This window comes from Podarcis muralis, chromosome 7 (genome assembly GCF_964188315.1).
Source record: "Podarcis muralis chromosome 7, rPodMur119.hap1.1, whole genome shotgun sequence".
Classification (NCBI taxonomy): domain Eukaryota; kingdom Metazoa; phylum Chordata; class Lepidosauria; order Squamata; family Lacertidae; genus Podarcis; species Podarcis muralis.
This window is the reverse complement of record NC_135661.1, coordinates 59,587,991-59,611,770: the sequence shown is the minus strand read 5'-3', so window position 1 is coordinate 59,611,770 and position 23,780 is coordinate 59,587,991. Positions and strand designations below refer to the sequence as shown.

General features: G+C 47.1%; 2 protein-coding genes across 2 annotated transcripts in view; both read right to left on the bottom strand.

The window, feature by feature from the left end:
• Positions 1-343: 343 nt before the first annotated feature.
• Positions 344-19,685, bottom strand: HDAC1 (histone deacetylase 1). Its single transcript, XM_028739018.2, has 14 exons — positions 19,463-19,685; positions 15,082-15,194; positions 13,061-13,178; positions 10,960-11,034; positions 9,547-9,685; positions 7,755-7,896; positions 6,823-6,915; positions 6,265-6,373; positions 5,924-6,064; positions 5,269-5,377; positions 5,010-5,140; positions 4,381-4,530; positions 2,188-2,236; positions 344-1,750 (listed from the first exon to the last, which is right to left on the bottom strand). The coding sequence occupies exons 1-14, from the start codon at positions 19,509-19,511 to the stop codon at positions 1,723-1,725; spliced, it is 1,446 nt and encodes a 481-aa protein (XP_028594851.2). The 5' UTR covers positions 19,512-19,685; the 3' UTR covers positions 344-1,722.
• A 1,471-nt stretch (positions 19,686-21,156) lies between these two features.
• Positions 21,157-23,780, bottom strand: part of LCK (LCK proto-oncogene, Src family tyrosine kinase) — a 28,726-nt gene continuing 26,102 nt past the window's right edge. The window contains exon 13 of the mRNA XM_028739019.2: positions 21,157-22,384. Within this exon, the coding sequence (XP_028594852.2) occupies positions 22,182-22,384 (203 nt within the window). The 3' untranslated portion in view covers positions 21,157-22,181. The remainder of the gene's footprint in view (positions 22,385-23,780) is intronic.

The window sequence follows — 23,780 nt, the reverse complement described above, 5'->3', positions numbered from 1 at the left end:
GAAAGAAACCACTACAACTGGCACTTTAAAGCTCTTCATAAATCCTGGTGAAATATGCTGACCTTGGCAATGCCTGGTTAATAGCCTAAAACCTGGAGGCTGTACTAACAACTTCATGAAGCCTTCAAAAACCACTCAAATGTAACAGTTGATTAGCTGAAAATGGACACTGCCAAGGCATAGATAACCAGGAAGGATGTACCAGCTGAAGCTGGCAGAAGGCACAATAGTAGCCAACAGGGCCAGGTTTTCTTGCTCCCTGCTTTGTTGAGATCATGAGGTGGCAGGAAAGCCTCTACTGGTTTCTTTCCATCTATACACAGAAAATAATTCACTACCCAAAACCGAGAAACAGACCAATTTTATTACAAAGCTTTTTCTTCAAAAAAATGAAAATAAAAAGTTCTTTTTAAAAAAAACAACCACAATATATATATCTTCCCTGCCCTGCCCCCAAAAGACAAATACAATGATCTTTCATTTCACCAATACGAGTATCGAAGAGCTGCATGGATCTTGCATCCCAGAGACTAAAAAACAGCTAAACCAGAGGCTTAAAAAAATAAAAACCTTTCTCTCCCTGCCCCCCAACCCACCCCACCCTCTGCCCCAAGAGTGACATGGCTAAATTAGCAGCATCGTTGAGATTGACCCCTTACGGTGGCGCTCTTTGGAAGGATGCTCCCCCTTCCAATCCAATCCCACAACCCACTGAAAAATTCCACCCCCACCACTTGCACTTGGCTGGCGTGTGTAACCAAAACCACCCCTAGAACTTTTCTCCTAGAATATGGTGATATTTAAGAGGCCTTTTAAAAAAAGATGCCCTTATGAATCACTGGCTAGTTTCTGCACATGCCAGCTATAGGTTTTGGAACAGATTCTGAGGGTAAGGCCATGACAGGACAAAAGAGGATTAGACAAGTGAGCACCATGTGTGCTAAGTTCACAGTGAGGAGCGTTTGATGCAGAACAGAGGAACCTTCACTCCTGCACTGTCCTCTGTGGAGAAAATGCATATTCCTCTCCACAGCATGAGGAGACTTCACATTAATAAGCACTTCCACTGACACTTCCGCCATGCCCTAGAGGACTCCCTGTTCCTTGGAGGTGCTGACTGCAACTACCCCTCCACCCATTAACTTGCGCCTCTGGGATGCTGAGGAGCAGCATCAATTTGTGGTTACCCAGAACGGAGTCGATTCTTTCATGGGTGCTGCTTGAAACTTGAAGCTTCAATCCCCCCCGCCACCCCCCCCAAAAAAGCCTCCCAAAGTTTTATGGCTGTATCCATACCTCAAAAAACTATTCAAGGAAAACAACAAAAGACAAAAACCCAAAGCCCCAGAGCATATGTTTCTCCAAGGGGAGACCATAGTTTCAAAAGAAGAGAAGGTGCAGGAGAAAGGGAGACTTTAAAGTTTTTTGAAAAATGAAAAAACAAACACACACATGTCCCCAACGAGGCGGCAGCAGGAACGCAAGAATAAGGGTTCCACTCAAGCTGTACCCCTGAGGCCGAGTAGGACTGTGTACCAAGCAGATTCCTCACCCCCAGGGAATCGCAGCAAGGAAATCCACCTGCGTCTCAAGTCCCTAAAATATTTATATAGAAATATCTACAGAAACTTATATAAAATACAAATCTTGTGGAATGGGAAGGTACCCGAGAGGCCAATCCAGGGAACCAGGGGACTGAGGGGTTACCCGTCTGCCAGCTTCTTAGGTCGATTTTGTCTCTTCCTTTATGCTGTGGGATAAAGGCAAGGAAGAAGCAGTGTGTTAACAGGTACCAAAGGTTACAAATGTTAAACTGAGAAGCCTAACAAACCTGAACTCTCACACCATCCTCAAAAGGTTTAGCTCCTATGCTCTTACACTGGTCCTCTTTCCTTTCAATGGCCCATCCATCTCCTCCTGTGTCGCTCTTAAAAAGGTTCCAAAATCTACCGCCTGAAGAGACAGCCTCACCTTATTTCATGGTACGGCTGCCTCTATGTGTGCATGGCTTTGCCATGAGGCAAGGAGCTGCTCATGCACACAGCTAGATGGTTTGCTCAAACAGCAAGGTACCTGGTTATGAAGATTTATGCGCACTTGGGAGGCTCAAGAGTTGAACCAAAAGAGCTTCACTTTCCAAACATAACAAGCAGCAACACCATTTAAACGAGGGGAAAGGGGTCTCACCCTTTGGGCTCTGTCGTGTCCTCTTTTGCCTTCTCTTCCTCTTTCACTTCTGTAAGAGATCATGGCATGCAGTTATATAAATAGGTGCAGAAATGATTCTTGGACACAAACTCCGGCCTTTAGCCTGCCCTAATATTCTTGTATTAGTTTTCTCTCTGAAATGTATGCCCTGTTGCCTCTCACTATGCCCATCCTCCTCCTAACCTCCCCAAGAGCTCTACATTTATTAATATTGTTATTTATAAAATGATTCTTTTGAGAGGGCTCAACATTTGGGGCAGAGCCCACCCAAGGCAGTTTACACAACATAAAAACACAATGGAAAAGAAGCAAAAACACAGCACTATCAATCTGTTAAAAATAGGCCAGTTTCCACAAGAAAGGTAATTCGGATTTTTGCAAACTCAGCTTTTGTATAATTAATAACAGCAGCAGGAACAAGTTTCAAGGCCTGTGGACATATGCTTGGAAGTGTGTGCACAAGGCCTGCTGAAATCTCACAAGTCAGAAAGGTGATTGAACATTTCGTAACACTGGGAGTGGGATGTGGTGGTAAAAATCAGAGCAAATTGTGCAAATTAATTAAAGTAAATTAAGCTGCCTAATCTTACAATTTCTAACCTGCCCCCCATACCCTACCCATTGGACATGGCTTCTCCCATATGGATGCTGTAGGTCTTTGGCTGGGGCTCTGCTCGGAGTGTATTGGCAGGCATAGGCAAACTCGGCCCTCCAGACGTTTTGAGACTACAACTCCCATCATCCCTAGCTAACAGGACCAGTGGTCAGGGATGATGGGAACTGTAGTCTCAAAACATCTGGAAGGCCGAGTTTGCTATGCCTGGTCTCGGGCTCCAGAGGTCCAGGCACAGGAGAAGCTGGCTTTTTTGTGGTCACCTCTTCTTCATTATCTGCAACTCCCTGCGCCCAAGGAAGCCCCCTCTCCTCTTGGCTTTTGGGAGGCAGACAAAAACATTCCTCTTTCCCCAAGGCTTAAACAATGTAACATTTGGATTTTATATATACATATTACACCACAGGGATCTGAAGATGGGAATAGAAATTAATTAATTAATCCTTCAAAGGGTCATATACAGATTTTCAAAGTTCTAGTGACTCCAATAATGGATTGTTTTGTTTCTAAAGTTGGGAATTGTCACTTCTCCAACATGACAGGGGTAAAACTTTCAAATTACAAAGCAGCCACCATTAAGCTTGCTGTTTCCCTGGGAACACAGAACCAGCAGATATGCTCCTGCAGGCAGATGGTTACTTATGAAATCTGCAGCCAGCTACGCTGTCAAATGCAGTTATCTTGCTGCCACCAAAAGAAAGCAATGCAAAAGAAAGATAGGCATTCCATACTTGGGAATGCTGGGAGCGCCCCCTCCCAAAGGCTGGGGTCTTGAAGAACAGGGTGCTGCTCAGAAAAAGAGGGTCACATCCATACCACCATTTGCTGCCTACAGTGGTTCCTTTCTAAAGCCAGACAAGACCGCACATAGAATCTCTTAAAATGCAAGATAGGCTGGTCGGCAGCTACTCAGAGGCAAGAGAAACACACTCTGCACATGCTCAGAAGCACTTAACACTACTTTATAGGTACTCAACAGGTGGTCTGGGGGTACCTGGTGCTGCAACATTACTGAGCAAAGCAGGTACGGACTTGAGCAGCTCCTTGGACGTGAGACTGCCACATGTAAAAAAGTAAAGGTAAAGGTACCCCTGCCCTTACGGGCCAGTCTTGACAGACTCTAGGGTTGTGCGCTCATCTCACTCTATAGGCCGAGAGCCAGCGCTGTCCGCAGACACTTCCGGGTCACGTGGCCAGCATGACAAGCTGCATCTGGCGAGCCAGCGCAGCACATGGAACGGCGTTTACCTTCCTGCTAGTAAGCGGTCCCTATTTATCTACTTCCCCCTGGGGTGCTTTCGAACTGCTAGGTTGGCAGGCGCTGGGACCGAACAACGGGAGCGCACCCCGCCATGGGGATTCGAACCGCCGGCCATGCGATCGGCAAGTCCTAGGCGCTGAGGTTTTACCCACAGCGCCACCCGCGTCCCAGGCCACATGTAAGAACCAGCTATAATTATTTTTCAAAAGCATATCCAGTGGTTTCAGCAGAAGGGGACTGAACCCTGAAAAACAGTAAAAATGTCAGTCAGTAGCTGTTAAGCTGCGGCTTTCCCCACCTCCTTTCTTCTCCTCCTCCTTCTCCTCTTCTTCCATTTTTGCCCGTTTGGCCTTCTTGAAATTGGCGACGTTTTTGCGCCCACCTTCCCCTTCGTCTTCAGAGTCAGAGAATTCCTCATCACAAGCTATTCTCTTGTCTGATGAGCGGACTGGAGGGAGAAGAAAAGAAAAGGCTGTATCAGAGGCACCAGGCTTTTGGTTTCAGGCAGGGGAGCCTTCAGGAGTAACTGAAAAACTATAGATGGAAAGTGCACACACATACAGAGACAAAAGCAAAGTTCCACTGTTCGAAGCACACAATGTTATTGGATATTTGGTGGACCACCACTCTTTCCAGGTCAGCCAATCCTGGCTCTGAGATTACAAATTGTAATAATGAAACACGGAGGGGAAAGACAATCCTAAGCCACATTATGGGTCCTACAAAGAGCCAGAGGTGGCAATTGCTCCTTGGCTGGGGCTGCATATCTAAGGCAGGACGGTCCCCACTGACCGGAAAAGGGACTGGTTCCTCTACTGTTATCCTGCTAAAGGTTGCACATTTCCCCTGCTCTAACTACCCAAAGTGTGCACCCGCCTATGCATGATCCAAGGCAGCAAGCAATCTCCACAGCCCCAAAGCACTCACTGGAAATCCGCTTGTCAGGATCCTCTTCATCTTCATCTCCACTGTCCTCTGGGACGGCATCCTCTGGGATCGGCTGCATCTGGACTCCAGGAGCATGGGGAAGCATTCGCAAGTTCTCAAAGAGACGTTGCCTGTGGCCAAGCAATCACAAAGGGCCCACCAGAGAGCCATCAGAAAGGGACAACGAGAAAAACAAAAACAAAAACACAGAGAGCAGAAGTGACTAGCCTCACTCGTGAGACAAGCAAGGCAAACTTACTTAATCTTCTCCAGATATTCATTGGTGTTTTGGTTGGTCATGTTGGAAGGGCTGATGTGGAGCTTGAAGTCCGGCCCAAAATATTCAAAATAATCGTTGTATGGAAGCTCTGCAGAAAGTTTTTTTTAAAAAAAAGCAAACAGAATGTTACTGGGTCTGCATCAAGGCAATTCAAATACTGGCTGTAAGAAAAGGCAGGTACAAATGAAGAAGGGGGCAGAAAATGCTTCTGTCAAGGAAGACTCTTCACATTTCCACGACGCTGCCACCATTTTAGCAGTGAAAGAAAATGCATGCAAAAACATTTAATCTGCATAATTTGTTTAGGATGCAGATATGGCTTGTTTGGAGGGGTGGCGTTTACTCTACCCCAAATGCACACAGCTGCAATGCAAAATTCCTATCACATTACACTGCTTGAAATTCTCTGGGACTCTGAGGTTCTCAGATTAATATGAACCACTGGAGACCTTCTTCTAGCCCTAAGAAAGGTTGCCAGTTTCGTTGCTATAAATCCCATGTAAAGCCCAACTCCTCCTCATGTCTAACTAGGCTGCATGCAGGCCTGGCTCCCCTCAAAGTCCATTTCTAGAGAGCTCAACATCACAAGAATCTTTTAAAGGTATTCTAGAAATCAAAAGGCAGGTGACTTTACCATTTGGAATATCTGTATTCAAAGCTACAGCAGTCTCATAGGTCCAGCACCTGGCCACGTTGCGGATGGTGTAGCCGCCCCCTCCGAGCATCAGCATGGGCAAGTTAAAGCTCTTGATGAATTCCACACACTTGGCATGACCTGAGAGAAGCAGAGAAGGGAAGAAGGGTGTTGGGTTGCTGAGAGAGGGGTGGAGAGCTTCCGCACAATAATGAACTGTCCAACTACGTGTGCCCAACAGCAGAAGCAACCCAATAAGCCACTTTTAAGACAGATCTCCTCAATAGGGCCTCTTTAGATCACATGGAGGAGCAAGGCAGGTCCTGAATAAGCCTGCTTACCTTTAATGGTCAAATTAAAGCAACCCAGCCTGTCCCCCGATAAGGAATCTGAGCCACACTGCAATGCAACAGCACTAGGCTGGAATGTCTCCATCACTTTGGACATCACCTGGTCAAAGAAGAGAGAGAGTCCAGATGCATACCTGAGCAGGATGGACCTGCAGCAAGCACATAAGTGCACACACATTTTGATTATCAGAACCCCTCCCCTTCAGTGCAAGCTCGTATGTTTACTAGGAAGTCAGTCCCACTGCATTCAAGTAGGCTTATTCCAAGTATGTATGTGGGCAGAAGATTGCAGTCCTAATTCCTTACTTTTTGTGATGCATTCCTGCAAGAAGTCAGGAAATAATCTACTGCCCCCACTAGCTCCAAACCACAGCCATTCTCTCTAGTCCCCCTCTGGAGCTCAGCACAATGGAAGAAGGATCCCACCCACCTCATCTCTAAGCTAGAAGAGCAGATTGGGAGACATCACCCTTGCCTTAGTGAGCAGAAATGTGGAACACTAAGGAAGAATATCCCACCACAAGGAACATTCCAGAAAGGGAAACTTACTGGCTTAAAGATGGCTTCATAGGACTCATCATCTATCCCATCCCGGAGGGGGTAGTTGACTGCGTAATATTTTCCTTTGCCTGCACCAATGTCCTAGAGGGTAAAGGGAATGAGACACTGTGAAATAACCTGGGCTGTGTCTCTTGGCCTTTGGAGGTCTCACTGCCCTCACAGCACTGCTCTCCTCAATTTGCATAGGACACCCAAGGGCTAGCATGTCCTGCTTTTCCAAATTTAAGAGGGCAACTGAGAAGACCTTGTCCACAAACTGCCAACATCTCATTCAGACCTGCCTCTCTGCAACAAATCTGAACACAGCAATTTAGAAAAGGCAAGGCTAGGTATATTTTGTATCAGTATTCAATAAAACAGAGCTGGGGAGAGGTTAGTGGAACCCCACTCTTTTACCTGATTAAAATACACAGATTTAACAAATATGCAAGCTAGCTTACTTTGTGGTAATCTGTTCTATGTCCGCAGGCTTCAGATGAGGGAAAAGGACCTACAGAAGAGCAAAGTCCCACCACTTGATCACATGATACTGGCCACACTCCTTCCAGTTTGAGATTTTACCAGGAATACTGGTAAAAAAAAAAAAAGCTTTCCCTCATATGTAAAGGGCTAAAAACACAGTTTTAGAGATTGGGTACGGTGGGAGAGAGAGGCAATCCTCTGGATTCAGAATTCTGTGGCCAGCTTTCTTGCTGCAATCACAATAGCATGAAAAATACAGCCCCCTGCTTGTAGATATTTTCAAGGGGAGGCAACTAATACTGTGAGTGCCTGGTGAACATTATGCATTAGTTTTAGAACGGGAGAAGCTCATGAACAAAGCTGCTCTCTTCATCAAAGGGCCTGGGAGTTGTCACAGGGGAACCTTGCTGTTTCAGCCAGCCTTCCAAGGGAGGTGCTGCTGCAGCCTCCGTTCTCACCCGTAGGTCCCCCGTTCCTGGGAAGTATTCGCCATACTTATGGAAAGATGCCGTCATGACACGGTCTGTAGTGTAGAAGGCCTCCTCCACACCGTCGCCATGGTGAATGTCTATGTCGACATACAACACTCTCTGGTGGTACCTGGGATTGGAAAGGGGCTGTCAGACTGGCATTACAACGCCCAAAACCACTTACCTGCCCATGACAGGGAAGAAGGGAAACGGAGCATAAAGCTGTTGGTTAGCCACAGAAACCTGTATGCAGGGACCCATCTTCCCATAAAGGAACCCTCAATAAAATTCCAGGAGCCCCCAAGGTTCCTTGGAGCACTGTTTGGAAATCATCCCACTAGCCTGATACCCCCGTATCAGCTTCTTTACTTGTTGTAGGATGTAAGGTATTAGCGCAGGGGTCGGCAACGTGTGGCCCATGGGCCTGATGCGGCCCACGAAGACCGTTTTCCAGCCTATGAGCCACCCGCTCAGCAAGTCCTCCGCGCACTACGCTAAACCAGCATGGTGACTCGCTGGGCGGCACTGGAAATCATGTCTGCGCATGTCCAGACACCGAAAATCGCTGCTTGAAATTCTCTGGGACTCTGAGGTTCTCAGATTAATATGAACCACTGGAGACCTTCTGTGCAGGTGCGATTTTCGGCGTCTGGGCATGTGCAGAAGCGATTTCCGGTGCTGTGGACATGCACAGACACGATTTCAGGCATCGCGCTGCACCAGTCCGGCCCACGGATGATCTCCACGGGAGTGATCTGGCCCATGGCCGGTAAACCTTGCCAACCCCTGTATTAGCATGCTGCATCTGAACTGAAACGTGCCATACAGCTATCAACACTAGTGGCTGCTGACAAATTTATCCTGCATGAATTTGTCACTCGAATCTCCTTTAGAACCCATCTGGATTAGGGGCTACCACCATAAATTGTGGCAACAAATTCCCTACAATTGTTATGTCTTGGGTGAAGAAGCAATTTTCTTTTGCCTGCCTTGAATCTCCTTGCCAAAACAGTTTCATTGAGCTTTCTTTGACACAATCTCCAACTATCTTTCCTGATTACAGGTCAGATCCCATAAGTGTACATATGAAGTTCTTTACCCTGACTTTGCTCACAAGAAATACAGACTAGGAAAAAAAGAGTTAAAAACTGCTGTATCGGTTATACAGTCGATTGCACAAGGGACAGTCATGAAAATGGAAGACTGAGGAGCATCAATGGACTAGAGGCAGAGAACATTTTAGGCGTGTTTGATATGTGTGTGACTGCGCATGTGCGCATTTTGCCAAACCAGAAGTGACCCAAAAATGTCACAAAAGGGGTGGGGGGGCTTACGTGGGTTCTGCTGACATGCACGGGGGTCTGGAAAATAACCCCTGTGCAAAATAGTCACTAGCTGTACTGCCTGGGCCACCTCAGGGACAAGAACTCAAGCAGCTGAACATTTCCCCCTGGAAAAAGAAATCCCTGTGCATATAAAACCAGTATGCTGGAAATAAGGCTAAACTGGAGGTTTTCACCCAATATCTAGCTAGCTTTCCTTGTGTTAAACTATTTTTGAATTGGATTAATCAAGCAATTCTCCACTTGCAGTTTGAAGCAGTACAGTCCAAGAAGATATTTTCATTTCAGAATGACAAATTCAGAGAGGTATTATAATATAATCATATAAAAATCAGTAGTAAAACGCAGTAAAACTTATAGTGGAGGAGCTGTTATCATCTCTGCAAGATCTGAGACTATTGTTTCTGAGAGCTTCAGGGGTAAATTGTTGTACATACTTTAGCAACTCCAAGATGGCCAGAACGATGTCATTGACATAACAGAAGCCTGAGGCTTCAGACTTCTTGGCGTGATGCAAGCCTCCTGCCCAGTTCACAGCAATGTCTGTCTGCTGCTTGTTCAGCTTCACTGCACTGGCTGTAGAGAGAATTTCAGACCAATGACACAACCAGATAGCAAAGAATCGTACAGCAGGAACCCTAAAACTTTGCAGAGGACACTCAAACTTTACAACTGAATGCAGAATTGCTTATAAACAATCCTTTGCCAGGTTTCCCCTCAATCTACAAGGGAGATGGCAACCTCAGGGGTGGTGCCCCCGGATTGAAAAAAAGCTGCACAGAGATTTAGTCTCCATGCTGCTTATATATGTATGTATTGATTCGATTGTGGTATTCCATGTGGCTTTCTTTTCAAAACTTAAATTAACTGCATCACCTGGAAAACCAAGTTATAGGATGATTACTAAATAAACCTAATAGTAAACACACTTGCCAACAAAATTATCAGAACTCAGGTTGTGGAGTGCACGTTCCATTGTTTTCGAATCCCAATTTTCCCAAAGTTTCAGGCGTAAGGAGAACAGAAACAAGACATAAGAATAGACTGCAATTCTATTTTCACTCATTTAGGAATAAGCCCCACCAAATACAGTCTAACTTCCAAGTAAACATGCACAGGGTTGCCCCTTTAATTAAGCAACATTTAAGACCTCGTTAGAGATATATTCTTCACACTTCAAGCTACAGTTTATTCATCCTTTTTAAAAAATAAAAATAAAAATACCGTATTTTTCGCCCTATAGGACGCACCTTTTCCCCTCCAAAAATGAAGGGGAAATGTGTGTGCGTCCTATGGGGCGAATGCAGGCTTTCGCTGAAGCCTGGAGAGCGAGAGGGGTTGGTGCGCACCGACCCCTCTCGCTCTCCAGGCTTCAGGAAGCTATCCCCCCAGCCCGGCAAGCTCTGGGAGCGATGGCGAAGCTGCGCGCACCTTCGCCATCGCTCTCGGACCGTTCTGGGGGCTGGGGTCAGGGTAAGCTTGGGCTTCCCCCGCCCCCAGCCCCGCAAGCTCCGAGAGCGATGGGGAAGCTGCGCACACCTTCGCCATCGCTCTCGGACCCGTTCTGGGGGCTGGGGTCAGGGTAAGCTCGGGCTTCCCTTGCCCCCAGCCCCGCAAGCTCCGGGAGCGATGGCGAGGTTGCGCAACCTCGCCTTCGCTCCCGGACCCCCAGCCCCGAGGCTAAAAGGGAAGCCAGGACAGCGAGCGGGATCCATCCCACTCGCTGTCATGGCTTCTTTGCTCTTTGGGGCTGGGGGGGGTTCCCCTTTATTCCCTCCCCCCAAAAAAATAAGTGCGTCCTATGGGCCAGTGCGCCCTATAGGGCGAAAAATACGGTAGCTGTTACTTACCAACTGACCCTCCTGTAGAAAGCTGACAAAATTCAAACAAGCCATCAAACACAGGACAGTCTTCTCCAACATTGACTTGAATAAAGAAAGAAAAAAGAAAACATTGAGGAGACAAGATTTAACTTAAGGGCCTTAACAGACTGGAGAAAGAGCTATCAGAACTCTGAAACAACTTCTCCCTGAGACAACAACAGTACTTTAACCTATCTGAAGGGTGGATGAAGAGGAGAGGCAAAGTGGGAACCTGGCAGAAAGTCACAAAACTGTAAACTGGGTGGACAATATTTCCCCTTCAAACCTGCCCATGTTAATCCAAACATGTAGCACAACTAGAGAGCAGATGCACTGAAATGGGGTGCTTGCGGAGAAAGTATATCAACCTGTTGGCTACTCAAGACAAGAGCTTGTATTTGTAAAAGCTGTCCCTTGGCACAGAACACAAACGCATTCCAGAAGGGTGGGAATCAACGCTAGAGTAACTCGCCACCTGCTGGAGTCACATGGAACTGAAAGAGGGAGCTTAAATCTACTATATATACCGGTACTTTGGAAAGTGGATTATCTGTTTGTCCATCTGCTCTCTATAGGTTTGGCTTCCTCTCAAGATTTTGTTGCCAAGCTTGGCATGAGGATTTATGAGGTGGTGGAGCCAGTCTTTGTTAATGTTTGGACACTGGGTGCCATTCTGAAACAAGATGGTGAACTAAAGCTTCACTTTGATGTGACTTTGACCGATTTTTGGTGTGACAGGTCTTTGTTGTTGTTGTTTAGTCATTTAGTTGTGTCCGACTCTTCGTGACCCCATGGACCAGAGCACACAAGACACTCCTGTCTTCCACTGCCTCCCACAGTTTGGTCAAACTCATGTTAGTAAACTACTCCAATTTGGACACCTCTGAAGATACTGCCACCCGATTTGCAGGACTTTGCCGAAATTGACAGAGCACTTCCAACTTGCACCAATCTAGATGCCTCTTGACATACTGGTGCCAAACAAAGCATGAGGGTTCCTGAGGTGGAGGAAGTGGTTTTTGCCTATGTTTGGAAGGCAGACACCATGTTGAATCAAGATGGCAGACCAAATGAACCCTAATTAAACATTTTCTCTCCCCACTCCCACAAACTGATTCATAGCCAGATCCACAGATTTCCTTGGGTTGGAGCCCCAAAACTCACAAATTACACTATCCTTTTAAAAATCCATTTTAAAATTGGTTACTTTTCCAGGCAGTGCTAGGGACTTTCTGCTAGCTAGTAACTATACAGCATTTAAGGTGCTTCATGTAGCTCAGAACACTTCAAACCTAATAAACAATGGTTTGTTGTTACATGAATAAGCCTCTCCGTTGAGTCTCCTACATCTCCACCCCTTTGTGCAGAGGTAAGGTAAAGGTAAAGGGACCCCTGACCATTAGGTCCACTCGTGACCGACTCTGGGGTTGCAGTGCTCATCTTGCTTTATTGGCTGAGGGAGCCGGCGTACAGCTTCCAGGTCATGTGGCCAGCATGACTAAGCCACTTCTGGCAAACCAGAGCAGCGCACGGAAATGCCGTTTACCTTCCTGCCAGAGTGGTACCTATTTATCTACTTGCACTTTGACGTGCTTTCGAACTGCTAGGTTGGCAGGAGCAGGGACTGAGCAACGGGAGCTCACCCCATCGCGGGGATTCGAACCGCCGACCTTCTGATCGGCAAGCTCTAGGCTCTGTGGTTTAACCCACAGCGCCATACGCGTCCCTTTGTGCAGAGGTGGTAGATATTAAAAGCTTGAACTTCACGTTGAGGACAAATAAAGGGGGCAAAGAGGAGGAGGGAGTATGCAAGCCCAAGGCTTGATGTACTTATTTTATACTGTTTTGTATGAATACAGCTACTGTCCTACTAGGGTAAGCCAGTGTTATCCCTAATGGTTTCTGGAAGCTTAGTACAAGCTGATGACAACACGAAGTGATTTTACTATTGCAGGTACCAAATTCTGCTGCTCATATCTTATCTATACCCATAGTTTTTATATTTTCAAAAACAAGATTACTGTGTGGAGAAAGTTCCCTTTCAGCTCCAACTACCAGCAAAGATAAAATAATCACACTCAGAACATACATCGCTGCATTTGCTTGCTGTACTCAGACATGTTGTCTGGGCGAATCGACCGCAGAAATTTGATGTAGTCATCGCTGTGGTATTTGGTCATTTCTTCAGCACTAGCCTTATAGGGTCGCTGTAATGACACAGTTAAAAGAAACACCTAAATAATGCAACAAAATGTTAACATAGTTCAGACTCTACCAATAATGCTTTCCAGCAGCATTTCTGTTCAAGAGTCTGCGCAGTACAGGAAAGGTGAGAACCCAATGGGAGGGTCTAGTTTCTACTTCTACCATACAATGTAGAATGAAGGAACTGATGGAAAGGACTGTGTAGGAAAACCTAAAGAGCAGAGAGCTCACCAATCCAGGTACAATCAGACCTGTATGTCTACCGTTGATAAGCTTAAGCATCAGTGTGTTGTTCAAATTGATGGTATATTTTTTAAGGCAGGTCTGTAAACAGCCACGTGAGTTAGGATTGCCTTTGTCGGCATCTGGGGGTTGAACAGCCAGCTGGCTAGCACCCAGCTGGATTGTCTCCCTCCAGCCGTCACACTGCGAATATCCCTCGACCTCTGGTTCCGACATATATCAGTGACCCAGGTCTGCTGACATGGGCACACTTTACTTAGCAGAGCAAACTGCACAAACAGGAGAGGCTTGAGGCTGTGGATACATACTATGACTATGGGTTTATTAAATGTAAATTAGGACAAAGAAACATGTCATCTCTCCTTGTCATCTTCTCAGAGAGAGAGTCAAAAGCAAAAGCAATACAGCAGAAGTTCCACTTACACCAGCAAACTGTGTTGGAATGTAAACAGACATGTGACACGTAACAGTTCTATGTCTGAACAGAAAAGGTGGAATGGAATCTCCAACAGCCTTGTGGAAAACGGGTATCAATTTCTGTACAATATGTGAGATTAAGAATGGTTGGGTCTGTATTTTGCCTCAAATCACTTACTGATATTCATTAGCAGGAGAGAGAATAAAAACTGTGGGCTAGAAAACTTTTTGGACTTGTCTGCAAGACTATTTTAATGGAAAGCCAAAAAGTATGCCAGAGTGCCTTCAGAATTCAGAGAGAGAATTCTGGCCTCATCATAAGCCAGAATGTACTCCCTTCATCTCACTGTGCCTGCCTCTGGATAAAAGTCCTGACTGGGCATACCTAGTGGGTGGGGCCCAATTGTCTTTTCCTGTAGGAGTGCCAGCAGCCAATCCTGCTATGGCAAGGGAGTCTTACATGCTATTCCCAGCTTCCCATCAGCTGTTCCAGCTTTTTTCTTCTAACCCTATTGCTGTCTGGTTCCTCATCAGTTTCCTCCCATTCCTGTTTTTGTGAGTTAAGAGGTCGCATCAGACTGCTAGAACTCCATTGCTGCAGGTCCCAAACCACTTCCAGCCCAGCAAGTTTACATCCCACCGGGCCACTCATGCTGTAGCAAAGGGTCATTGGCTGTCCACCTCCCAACACACATTATTATTTGCGAAGTTTCATTTGCTTGTGATAACTCGGGGGAGTTTAGTTAATAAGTGGATTATTCTGTTTCCCCATGTCCTTTAATAAGGGTAGCTGAAACAGTTTTTTGTTCTGATGTATTAAGAATGTTTCTTGTCTGTGACACCTTCTTATTATGCCCTGGTTTGCACATTACACTAAGCCAAACCATGGCTTAATACAAATATGCAAGAATTTGGGCTCCTAGAGCAGAGATCAGGATTGCTTTGCTTTTCTACACATGTTCTGCTGCTGCACTGTGCTAAGCCATGGCTTGGCGTGTTATCTGAATCTGGGGTTTGTGGTATAGCTCTCTCAGATAAACCTTTGTCATAGTTCGTGGTTAGTCTGGAGAGAGTTAAACTACAAGTCTGGGTCTGAATTACATGCTAAACCAAGCCATGCCTTAACACAGCGCAGCAGCAGAAAAATGGGGGAGAGGAGCAAGGTGACCATGATTTCCTCTCCTGGAGCCTGCAGCATCTTGGTCCCCAAATTGTGGATTTTTAAATAAGTAGTTAGAAACTTACATAGATTTCCATTTTTCTGTAGAGGCCATAGTTCAGAAGGAGATTGTGAGTCATCCTGATTCTGTGGGGCTTCATAGGGTGGCCTTGACCATAGTAATAGTTTCCAATGTCACCTGAGACACAAGAAGAAAAGAAATGCACATTATGATGTAAACAACTTTAGGAATGTTAACAAGGAATGAATGTGAGCATCATAGCAGAGAACAAATACTTTGCATACAGATGGCCCAAAGTTAAATCCCCAGCATATCCAATTAATAAGGTCTCAAGCAGTAAAGCTGAGAAATACACCCTTCTCCTAAGGAGCTGCTATCAGTCTGCAGACAAAAGCACACTATATGGAGCAATGGCCTGATTGCTCAAGCAATGCTGCTTGAGTTTGCTGCAGCTGGGAATAAAGATGGGACAGGGCTTAAGATGTGTCCAGAAAGGGGAATTGTGCAGAGAAAAGAAACTCTGATAGCCAGGACACATGTGTGTGCACGTACATGTCCAGAGGCCTCTTGTTGCTCAAAATTTAGAGTGTGCCAAAGCTTCCTGCAGCACAAACCATGATGAATGATGTCTTCTACCAGAGATTGACCACAAATACAGTTTGTCTGCATATGGGACCTTGTCGTAGCAGGCATCCAAAACTGCAGTGGGAATCACGTGGAAATGCAGCTCAATAAAGGCATTTCTTAAGGACACTGGTGAGAGTTTGGTCAAATAACTAGCTCTAAAATGCTCTGTTCTCAAGAGCGGATACCAAGGGAAAATTTGGCATTTCTGATTAGTTGCAGGTCCCTTCTAGATTCTATACAGAAGAGCCAATCCCTTAGTTGATACCTATTCAAGGTCAAAGCAGAGCTCAGTTGTGGAAAGTAAACATACACTGGCATCTTAGTTTACGAACTTAATCCGTTCCGGAAGTCCGTTCTTAAACCAAAACTGTTCTTAAACCGAGGCACGCCTGCATTATCCAACACATCTGGCAGGCACCAGGTTGGGGGAAGGCTGCTGTATGTGAACATTCATTTCATTTTTGTCAAAGAAAGCAGATTTTAAGCCTGCATTATCTAAGCCAGTTTCTTTTCCAAAAGATAGGGTTCCAAAAAGTGCATATGTATGTGTTTAAGGAAATGCAAATATAAGTCACATTTTTTATTTGCCAATGTACTTCCAGAAAACAAAACTGTTGCACAAAGAAGGGTTCTTCCCCCACACCCAGGAACCATCTTCCCCAAGAGTCAAGCATACTGTTGAGAGGAACAAGTGATCCAGATCTGCCCTATCCTAAGTGAGGAAATAGCTTCAGCTAGAGATGAAGTGCTTAAAACTGGTGTAAAAACCAGGACACAGGAGTTCTTCAGAGGCAGCAAAACGTTGTGGATACAGCCAAGCCTGTGGCAAACAGATAAGCCTAGAAAAGAACAGGCAAGAGCAGGAGCATCTCCTGCTGAAACACTGCCAAGAGAAGGAGGTAGAAGGAAAACTGCTCTGGGTAAGATTTGGCCAGAGTGTGAAGGCAAATACCCCAGCATCTGGGAAAGCACCCTGGTGGAATTCACCACATCCTATAAGGATACAATGCACTCTTACCACCACCAACAAATCCAAGATAATGTGCTGCTGACTTTGGGGAGGAAATCAAAGGCCTGAATGTCCCCTGGGAGCGAAACAGCCTTGAAGTTTGGAAGGAGCTTTTAGAAGTGGTGAGTGGGTAACCAGTTCTAGGTCCATTCCATAGGAGCTTCCTCCCCAATCAACAGTATGATTTCTACTTCTATCAACCCCGATATATCACCAGTTCCTCTTCCAAGGCACTTTGAAAATTACCCCTCTTCCACAACTCAGACCATACCAACTGTCCATTTCTTGCCTGCCCAAAGCACCAATCTCAACACTACAATTCTCATTTCCCCCCATCCCACCACAAAACCCCCTCTGCAAAGCTCTTAATTCCCCCCCTCTTAATTTCTCACCAATGACCATAGGCGCCGACTCCATGGGGCCTGAGGGGGCCCGAGCCCCCTCAAAAATTCGTTTGGGGGGGCTCTGCCCCCCCCAATAATTTAAGAAAATTATTAGTTTCGCGCACTGCTTCCCCGCGAAAGCAGGCGGAGGCGGCGAAGCGGCGACGAGATCTAGGCTGCCCGGGGAGCCGCGGCCGGGAGTCCCCTCGGGGGTTGGGGGCTGCCTGCCCTCGCCTCGCTCCTCCGCGGCCTCCGCCCGGGATGCTGCCGCCCGGCCCTCGTCGCGCCACCGCCTCTCGCGCTCCGCCGCCATCGCGGCCCCCGGCGCCCCCCGCTCCTACCTGCTCGCAGTGCCGGCGAAACCCCGAGGCGCTCCTCGCTCACGCTGGCGCGGCTGCCCATGGCCCGCCCACCCGGGCCCCTCCCAGCCCGCCAGCGCCGCCCCCTTTCTCAGGAAGGGAGAATCCGCTGCCGCTGGCCAGAAGGGGGAAAGCCGAGGCGAGACAACCTCCCGTTGATCATTCGCTTAGAAAACTTCCCGGGGCAGGACCCCGGTATGGGCCCCCCCAATATTTTTTATAAGTCGGCGCCCCTGCACCAATCCCACTGAACATCTTCCCCTGCCCATAAGCTTTTAAACAGCCACTTAATACCCAGTAGTGAGACCACCTCCAAGCAACCGGACAGGAAACCTTTGGCAAACTTGAAAATGATACTTTTTTTGCCTTAAAGGAGATATGTGTGAGAATGTAAGCTAAAGGAAATGTCTGAAGACCAATAACTCTACTGGGCTTATTTGCAAGTCTGTCCTACCTAGCTCAGGTTTTCCCTGTTTCCCACCATCCAGTTTTCCTATTTGACTGACTTCCCTGCTATTAGCCCACTGCCAGTGTTCGAAACTCCCATTATTCTAGGTGCATTTTGCGACTGGGCATTTCATTAGCGTGAGCAGTTTCTGAGCTCTGGGTACAGTACTGCGCCTAAGATTTCAGATTAAAACTGCAGAGTGGAAGGAAAGAAGGACCTTTTTCTGCCTCCCCACTTCCAGCTACTCTCTGAAGACTGGAGAAGAGACCCTCTTAAGAATATTAGGGGGGTGGGCAGGGGAAGAATTAGACCACATGAAAAGTGAACATAATTATTTTAGCTGCAGTTTTTTATTTTCAGCTTTATTTTTGTTATAAAAAAGCGCGCCTAGACATTCCATTGTTGCGTCAGTAACCTATGTTTAAGGTGCCATTTAGCTCCTAGCTTTCATATCTCAGTTTCTAACACTGCCCACTGCCCTCTCATAAGCCATCTCCACAGTCCTCTCTCCCTGGAGCCCTCCCTGATGCTCCCTAAATCTTCACCCACCCCATCTTCACCCGTACCCCAAGACATCACCACTGTTCCTTCTTCCTGAGCCATCCTCTCTGCCCCCACAACACCCACCTTCTCCTATCTTCCCAAAAACCTTGTTCACTATTCCTTCCGTCTCACTCCACCCACAACAACCTGTGCACCCAACTTCCTTGAGCAAGACTCACATTTCCCTGCTCTTGCCCTCCCAAGTCTTCCTCAGCGCTGGGGTCGGTTAGAGCAGAAGTCGGGGAGCCCAAGTGCCTTTCTCACAAACTCACTAGTTGGGCCTCAGGGAAGGCACCCCCAATCTCGCCGCCTCCAGCCCCACCTTCTGCAAGACCAGGGGACCGACAATGCCGGCCTACTGTGTAAAGTTGGCATAAGGATGCCCAAAATCACAAGGAGTGAACAAAAAGTGATTCGGACGCCTGCTCTGCAAACGCTGAGCGCTATTTGATGCCCCTAAAGAGTCCACTTCCCTCCTTCCCCTTCTCCAGAACCGCCGCCACCATCACCCCCTCATTCTTGGTGCGGTGCAGCTGGCCTGGCCTAGGACTGGGGAGAGCCAGGCACGAGTCCCAGTGGGTGACCTTGGGCCAAGTCAATCCTTACTCTCGGCCTAACCTACCTCGCAGGGTTGTTGTGACAGTAAGGAGAGCGTTTACACCGCCTGGAGCTCCTTTGGAGCAAAACCAGGGATGAAATACATAACTGTTCCCCCTTGTGGCTCTCTCCGTCCCCGCTTCCCAAGACCCTCGCCCCCCTCCCCACCCCCAGGTTACAAGACCCTCACTCAAGTTTCCTCTCCTCGCTAGCTCCTTTCATCGCTGCCCCCCGTCAACTCCCACCTCGCCTTCATCCCCTCCCTTCCTCCTCCCCAAAAACCAGGAGGCTGCACCGGCCCTGCTTTCCTCCCTGCCCCCCTATAACTTGCCTCCTCCGCGCCCCATAGCGAGCAGCCCCCTCTGCAAGCAGCCTGCCCCTCCCCCACCCCACCGCCAGCCTTCCTCCTCCGCTGCCCCCTCCCCAGTCCAGAGGCTCCCTCGTCGGCCCGTCCGCGAATCCAGAACCCCCCGACCCACCGTCGTAGTAGTAGCAGACTTTCCGCTTGGTCCCCTGAGTCAGCGCCATTTTCCGCCGCCTCCCGTCGCCTCCTCAGCTCGGACCCGAGTCCCGCCACGCAACCGAGCCCGCCTGGGGGAGGGCGGCGGCGGGAGGGGGCACCATCCCCGCCCCTTCCAATCTCCACAGCCTATGGCAAGTGGAGATGTTCGACCTGCGACCAATGAGAAGTCTGATGAGGCGGGGCGTTTCGAGCGAACAGGTTAGATCGAGCGGCGAGGAGTTGCTTGGACTGTACCATTTCGCCACAAGAGGAAAAGTAAAGGGGTGTACGTATGACGGGATTATACCATTTCCACATAAGATAGGGGGTGGTTGTGAATCGCTCTCTTTCAACCCCCCCGCGCCGAGGAAATGGAGATGCCCATCTCCTCACCCAACAAAGAATGTGAAATTTCAAGCTGGAGTGTGCCATTATCATAGTGGGGGAGGCTAAGCATGCTTCCCCCACCGTGATACCTTTAATGGTGCGTAGATTCCCCCCTGTCAAACTTCCACGGTACAACTCCTGAGTTTCATGTCCCCGCCGCCCCTCTTCAAAGTTTATTAAGAGACAGATTGCTAAACCTGAGCTGCTAGATAGCTTAGGTCTGGAAGTTTGACGTTTGTAACATATCAGGCCCGTAAATTTACATTTATTATCTCAGGCCTTTTATAGATTTTAATTGTAGATGGCTTAGAGGTGTATTTGTAAATATACCTTGGGATAAAAATCTCTAAAAGCAATCGGTCAATATAATTTTCAAAAGTTATATTTTACAAAGAAAATATGTGTTTGTGTCATATTTTTTAAAATTAACATAGCATTGTGTTCATCTTAAAGCAAAATGGAGGATCCATGACATTTCAGGATGCTATTCACATTGCACGAGTTTGGACTTGGTGTCCCTTCCAGCACTACAATTATATAATCCTGTGCCAGAGTGCAGCCTTAGCATGTTTAGCACATAAAGGCTGCTTTCTGATGACCTGTTTATTTCACATTCATCCCGATTCTTTTGCACTAACTTTGCATAGAGGTTAGACAAGGACTGGGCATTCATTCAGATTTGTTTGCAGGGAGGTTATAGAATGATGCACCAAGCAAATTGCTGTTCAACACTTTCCAGTGCATTTTCCCCATCATTTTTCCTATTGCAAAAAAGTCCAGGTTGGGGGATCAGGTTTGTTGTGCAGGAGCGCTAATCAACTTGAATTGACAACCTGAATTTGCAGGTATGCGATCGAATTTCAGCTAAAAATAGCAACAGTTTGGAAGGGCCCAAAGGAAGAGAAAACAGTATACCTATAGCATACCTTTCCTTCCCTCTCCACCAAAGCCCCAAATTCTCGCTCCCCCATCTCCAAGGTTCTATTTTCCTCCTCTCCTCCTTTTTCAGCTCAGCCAATCTGTTTCTCCTTCTCTGCTTCACCTGCCCTGAATGAGGACCTCCAAATCTTGCCCTCCCCTGCAAATCATGGGTCAATGCACTGCACACATAACCAGGGGAGCAGGGTGAGTGGGTTTGGCTGACAACCACAGTACCCAGCGCTGCCCAAGTCTTTAATTCAGTTCAGCACAAATCTAAACACACACACACACACACACACACAGAGAGAGAGAGAGAGAGAGAGACAGCACTTTACCATTTTTGTTTTCTGCAAGAGCCAAAAATTCAGAATAAAATCTGCCGTTTATTTGCACAGTTAACACAGCATCTTGCTATGCATTCATTCCAGAGCAAGAGTCCTTAGACTGAACTAAGCTCATCCAGGATCAATCCCAGATCATGTTATCATAGCCAGTGCTTAGTTCTGGAATATGCTGCATGGCAGTCACAGAGAAGCAGGTGCCTCTGAGCATGGACAGCATGCCTTCGCAATTATCTGTATTTTTTTTACTTTGTTTGCTAATTAATTATACAGCACCATCATTATGTGTGGCACTTTGCAGAATAACATAAGCAAAACAAATACAAAATTAAAAACGGAGAGGTCTTTGCCCTGGAGAATACAGTGGTACCTCGGGTTACATACGCTTCAGGTTACATACGCTTCAGATAACAGACTCCGCTAACCCAGAAATAGTACCTCGGGTTATGAACTTTGCTTCAGGATGAGAACAGAAATCGTGCTCTGGCGGAGCGGCAGCAGCTGGAGGCCCCATTAGCTAAAGTGGTGCTTCAGGTTAAGAACAGTTTCAGGTTAAGAACGGACCTCCAGAACGAATTAAGTACTTAACCCGAGGTACCACTGTATATCGTAATAAATCACAGCATCTAGGATTATTGAATCACATCTTATTTTTTTCCATGCAGGACTGAACTCTGGTTTTTGTTGTTGTTTTTCAGCATTTATTAAAAGAGTGAATGCAAGGGCTTTTTAAAGTCAGCTCTTCATGGATTAGCCTAGAAGGTTCCCCCCACCCCGTCCTTGAAAATCTGAAATAATATAAGCAATAACTGTTTCCCTATAATAGCTGCAGCCCCACCCCACCCTCATCTCTCCTCCACAGGGATTATGAGGGAAGGCATCTAAGTCTCACTCAAAGGGTGTCATTTCATCTGAGGTCTGGGATACATCAGGTTCCTCCAAGTCTTCAAGGTGCATCTTGCTACAAAATGCCTCGGTGGGGGAGGAGGGGAGCAACATGAAGGGAGATTTTGCATTGTATTGTTCGGGATGCTCTGAGGTCCATTGTCACACCTGCTGCTCATACTGTCCTTCAGTGGCAGTGAAAAAGTCCTCCAGGACACCTTTCAGGAACTCAAATGTGGGCCGCTGCTCAGGGTTCTCCTTCCAGCACTGAAGCATCAGTTTGTACAGCTCTTCTGGGCAGTTTTCAGGTGCTGGCATCCGGTAGCCTCGCTCCAAATTCTGTATGACCTCTGGGTTGCTCATCCCTACAGCCACAACACCAAGTGTTATGTTAGAAGGAGCCTGGGAAAGATCGTAGCATATATGGGTAGACTAGGAGGCAGGGTAGTCCCAAGGACATCCAGGCCAATTCTGGGGTCCAAAGAGCAAGATCCCTCACACCTGTATTAAAGGTAAAGGGACCCCTGACCATTAGGTTCAGTCGTGGCCGACTCTGGGGTTGCAGCACTCATCTCGCTTTATTGGCCGAGGGAGCCGGGTCATGACTAAGCCACTTCTGGCGAACCAGAGCAGTGCACGGAAACACTGTTTACCTTCCCGCCGGAGCAGTACCTATTTATCTACTTGCACTTTGACGTGCTTTCGAACTGCTAGGTTGGCAGGAGCAGGGACCAAGCAACGGGAGCTCACCCCGTCACAGGGATTCGAACCGCCGACCTTCTGATCGGCAAGTCCTAGGCTCTGTGGTTTAACCCACAGCGCCACCCGCGTCCCACACACCTGTATTTGGACCAACTAAAAAACACGGCAAAACAGCAAATTGGCTTTTGAGTTTCATAGTTCCTCAGACTTGATGTTAACACCACCACTACCACCCAAAAAAAGGATCAAGGGAGAAAAGGTGGGACAGGGAATCATAGAAGCTTTGTGTGCAATATTATAACCATCCTGGTGACTCAGGAAGCTCATAGCAAACTCATTAGGTTGAGGCTGGTATATGCTCAATGGAAAAAATTTCAGGCCGCCCCAAAGAAGACTTTGTCTAGGCAGGCACCTGCCCCATCGCTTCATTTTGCATTAAAGAAACTAAGGTGGTACCTTCAAAGCACATTTGAAGCACATTCTTTCCCTCAAATAATTCTGGGCACTGTAGGTTACCTGTCACAGTTCTCAGCCACCCTTAACAAACTACAGTCCCATAATTCTTTGAGGGAAGGAATGTGCTTCAAAGGCGCAGTGCATACACAGCTTAACTGACAAAATGTTCGATCCAAGGAGTATTCCAAAATACCGTTATGAGTTTTGGGTGCCAGAGTTTGTAGGTGTCAGGCACCCATAAATTCTAGATTTAGTAAGTGTTGGAATGTAATCAGTGCTTGGAGAGGCACACTCTTAATAGCTGGGCTCAGCTTCTGTGTCCTACCCACCTGATAATGGCCAAGTTGTTCAGCAAACAAACACAGGTTGAGGGCCCATCAATAAAGTCATCAACAGGGCAAAGAGTCTCTGCCAGAAGCAGGTGACCGTGGAGTCAGAGCATTGCCATTGTGGTTAATAGCCATTAATAGCCATCTACTATGAATCTGCTCACTTTGCTCTTCTGGTCAGATTTCAAAAGGCATGTACAAGCCTTCCCCAACCTGGTGCCCTCCAGATGTTTGGGACTAAAAACTCCCATCTATTCCAGCCAGCAGCTGATGC

Bases quoted from the DNA above. Each gene is read 5' to 3' on its own strand.
- HDAC1 (XM_028739018.2), bottom strand. From the start codon at position 19,511: ATGGCGCTGACTCAGGGGACCAAGCGGAAAGTCTGCTACTACTACGAC. The intron at 15,195-19,462 runs GTGGGTCGGGGG...CTTGTGTCTCAG, and splicing joins AGTCTGCTACTACTACGACG to GTGACATTGGAAACTATTAC. The intron at 6,065-6,264 runs GTAAGCAGGCTT...TGCTTCTCTCAG, and splicing joins CTTTAATTTGACCATTAAAG to GTCATGCCAAGTGTGTGGAA.